The following is a 4,134-nucleotide window of genomic DNA, read 5'->3' on the forward strand; positions in this document are numbered from 1 at the left end:
CGCCGCGCTGTGGTCCTGCACGCCGCGCAGGGACAAGGCCGGCGGCTACGGGATCCAGGCGCTGGGTGGGATGCTGGTGGAGTACGTGCGTGGCGACTTCCTAAACGTGGTGGGCTTCCCGCTGAACCGCTTCTGCAAGGAGCTGGCGCGCCTGTATCACGGACCCCGTGCCCCCGGCGCCCCACGGCAGGTCCAGCACGACTCCATCCCGGCCGTCGACACATTCGAGGATCTCAGCGACGCAGAGGGAGGCGGCTCTGACCCTGCTCGGGCCACCGGGGGCCGGGAGCCGTGTGGGGTGCAGCCGCAGGCTCCCCGCCCCCGGGAGGCGGATCTGAATGGGGTGACGGACAGCCAGCCCCCGCTCCCCGTGGGCCTCCTGGAGCTGATGGACGGCTTCAAAGCATCCAAGGTACCTCTGTGCCTTCGCGATCAGGTGACCCCCAGCACGGGGGGCGCTTCAGACCATCACACACCCCCCACCCCAGCCCTGGGGACCAGACGTCTGAGGTCAAGGGGTCCCAGGGCTGAGCTTCCTGCAGAGGCTCCAGGGGAGGGTCCTTCCCGCCTCTTCCGGCTTCTGGGGGCTCCAGGCATCCGTCCCTGGGCTGGTGGCCGCCTCCCTCCCGTCTCTACGTGGCTTCTCTGTGTCCATGTCTCTCCTCTTCCGTGTCTTATAAGGACCCTGTCCCTAGGGTTTAGGGCCACCCCCATCCAGGAGGGCGTCTTCTCAGACCCTTCACTCTGTCACGCCTACGAAGACATTGTATTTGCACGGAAGGCCTTGCTCGCATATTCTGGGGGTCAGGACGTGAACGTCATCGTTCCTGAAGACTGGCAGGGCGGGGGCGGGGTCCGTGTGGGTGTCTGAGGGTGACGGGGCTCACACCACCCTGTGCCCCACGTCCGGGGAAGGTTCCTTTGTTAGGCGAGCCGCGGGGAGGTTAGGCTGTCCCGTGAGGTGTGTGGTGAGCGGTGGAGAGTCTGTGCCCTGCAGAGAGCGCCCAAGTGCACACACAGACTGCCCTCAAGGTCCCAGGGTTTGTGGCCTCGACGTGGGTACCGTGGGGAGCTACCACACAGCCCTTGTCCGAAGCACGTTGGGTTTTCTCTGCCGAGAGAGCTTTTCTGCGTAACCGTCACTGACGTGTTCTTCCCTGGAGCAAACGTTGTGCAAGCTGGAGCCCAAACCCAACTCCCCCTGCAGAAGAAGGGTCCCTGATGGGCGCGGCGATTCTGACAGTCCCGGGCCCCCTGCCCCCGCCTCGCCGCCGTGGGGGTCACGAGCGATGGGTCACTCGCATCGTAGCCTGACGGCGGCCCTCCGTCACGGTCAGGCCCTGCTCGCGGCTTGCAAGCTCCAAGTGTTCGATGTGCTGAAAGAGCGAGGCCCCCTGGCGGCCGCGGACGTCGCCCGCGAAATCGACGCCTCGGTGGGCGGCACCGCGCGCCTGCTTGACGTCTGTGCGGCCCTGGGCTTGCTGGACAAGTCGGACAGAGGTGAGGGGGCGTCCCGGGTGTCGTCACGGCAGCTCCGCAGGCGGGGCCCGGCCGCCAGCTGACGGTGGCTCCTGAGCAGAGATGGGCAGACCGGCCGGCCCTGTGTCCCGGACGCGGGGCGGCTCCCAGAGGGCGGGGAGCTGCGGGGTGGGGTGAGGGGGCAAAGAGGAAACAGGGGGGTGTGTGTGTGTGTGTGTGTGTGTGTGTGTTTGTGTCAAAGTGTGTGTGTGTGTGTGATGTTAGGAGAAAACAGCTGTGTGTGTGTGTGTGTGTGTGAGAGAGATGTTAGAAGAAAACAGCTGTGTGTGTATGTCAGAGAGAGATGTTTAGGAGGAAACAGCTCTGTGTCTTTCTGTGTATTTGATGTTTAGGAGGAAAGGTGTGTGTGTGTGATGTTAGGATGAAACAGATGTGTGTGTGATGTTTAGGAGAAAAGATATGTGCGTGTGTGCGTGTGTGTGGTGTTTAGGAAGAAACAGCTGTGTGTGTGATTAGGAGGAAACAGGTATGTGTGTCTGTGTGTGATGTTTACGAGGAAACGTGTGTGTGTGAGAGAGATGTTTAGGAGGAAACAGCTCTGTGTGTGTGTGTGTGTGATGCTTAGTTGGAAAGCCGTCTGTGTTGTGTGTGTGATGTTTAGGAGGAAACAGGTGTGTGTGTGAGAGAGAGAGATGTTTAGGAAGAAACGTGTGTGTGTGTGATGTTAGGAGGAAAGAGGTGTGTGTGTCTGTGTGTGATATTTAGGAGGAAACGTGTGTCTGTGTGTGAGAAACAGATGTTTAGGAGGAAACAGGTGTGTGTGTGGATGTTTAGGAGGAACTAGGAGGGTGTGTGTGTGTGTGTGATGTTCAAGAGAGAGACTTCCTTACGGACTCAGAGGGGTTGTATCAGCCAAGGTTCCCCAAGGAAACAACTCCTAGGGTGTGTGCATGTGCACAGCGAACGTACCTGCGTACTTACTTATCTGTTCAGGTAGGCAGCCAGGTGAGGTGAATGCCTAGAGAGTGATTCATAGTAGAATGATGCTCAGATCGGTGGATGGATGGATGGTGGATACATAGATGATTCATGGATGAGCAAACAGATAACAGACAGATGCTGCTTGCTCAGGCGCCTCATTCGTGGCCAGCTTTTTTGCGACCCCGTGGACTGTAGCCCACCAGGCTCCTCTGTCCGTGGGATTCTCCAGGCAAGAATACTGCAAGATGCCCTTCTCCAGGGGATCTTCGCCACCCAGGGATCGAACTTGTGTCTTCTGTGTCTCCTGCATTGGCCACAAGATTCTTTACTGCTGAGACCCCTGGGAAGCCCAATAGATAGATGGGTGGATGGATAAATGATAAATTGCTTGGTTGATTCATAGGTGAATGTAATAGGCCTGTAAATAGATAAGTAGATGGATGAATAGATGGTTGATAGAAAGGTCACCAGACAGATAGCTGATGAATAAATAGAGAACAGACAGACGGATAAACAGAAAATAGGGTAAGTGGATGGACAGATGACAGAAAGACAGGTGATGAATACAGGCTGATGGGTGGACAGGTGGATAAACAGATAGTAGATAAATTGATAGATCAATAGATAAAAACTGATGACAGAGATGATAGCTAGATAGGTAGGTCGATAAAGGGAAAAGGGAAAGTGAAGTCGCTCAGTCGAGTCCGACTGTTTGCGACCCCATGGACTGTAGCTTACCAGGCTCCTCCGTCCATGGGATTCTCCAGGCAAGAGTACTGGAGTGGGCTGCCTTTTCCTTCTCCAGGGTAGATAGATAAATGATGGATAAATAGGTGATAGGTGGGGGGATTGATGGATAGGCAACAGACGTGTCGATGGGTAAACGATAGATGAGCTGAGATGACAAGTGAGAGGTAAATAGACTTATCACACAGATGACAGCTGGTAAGCAAACAGGTAGATGACACATACACAGATTGACAGATAGATGGTTAACAGATGAGAGAGAGATGGAGGCGATTGACACATATAAACAGACAGGTGGATACATAGAAGGGCTTCCCAGGTGGCTCCATGGTAAAGAACCTGCCTGCCAGTGCAAGAGACGTGGGTTCAGTCCCTGAGTCGGGAAGATCCCCTGGAGGAGGAAATGGCAACCCACTCCAGTATTCTTCCTGGGAGAATGCCATGGACAGAGGAGCCTGGCGGGCTGCAGTCTACGTGGTCGCAGAGTCGGGCGTGTGCGAGGGCATCACGCTGTCGGCCGGACGATGCTTGCACTACCACCACAGGGACCCCGAGCAGTGGCTCCCTCCGTCCCTCTGATGTCCAGGGAGCCCTTACAGGGGTCCCACGATGCTCCTTGCTTTCAGGTTACAGCAACACGGAGATGGCCAGCCTGCACCTGGCGTCGGACGGCGAGCAGTCTCTCCACGGCCTGGCCGCCTACCACGACGGGCCCGTCTGGGGCGCCTTCACGCACCTGGGCCGGGCCGTGCGAGAGGGGGCAGCGTGGACCCCAGAGCCCCTGCCACAGGTACCCCAGAATCTGACGCTGCTTCTCACGTGCCATCTCTGCCGCTGACGGACTGGCTACGGCCCCGAAAGCATCCCAGACCCGGGGACCGTCAGAACCCATTATCCCGGCGGGAGGCTGCGGATGTGAGCTCTTAG

At 57.3% G+C, this 4,134-nt stretch overlaps 1 protein-coding gene across 1 annotated transcript in view; it reads left to right on the forward strand.

The window, feature by feature from the left end:
• The window catches only part of ASMTL (acetylserotonin O-methyltransferase-like), a 16,058-nt gene that overhangs the window by 9,060 nt on the left and 2,864 nt on the right, over positions 1-4,134 (forward strand). Inside the window, exons 6-8 of the mRNA XM_010831399.1 lie at positions 31-412; positions 1,338-1,500; positions 3,834-3,997. Of these exons, the coding sequence (XP_010829701.1) occupies positions 31-412; positions 1,338-1,500; positions 3,834-3,997 (709 nt within the window). The remainder of the gene's footprint in view (positions 1-30; positions 413-1,337; positions 1,501-3,833; positions 3,998-4,134) is intronic.

Source organism: Bison bison, unplaced genomic scaffold, assembly GCF_000754665.1.
Source record: "Bison bison bison isolate TAMUID 2011002044 unplaced genomic scaffold, Bison_UMD1.0 scf7180017859754, whole genome shotgun sequence".
Taxonomy (NCBI): domain Eukaryota; kingdom Metazoa; phylum Chordata; class Mammalia; order Artiodactyla; family Bovidae; genus Bison; species Bison bison.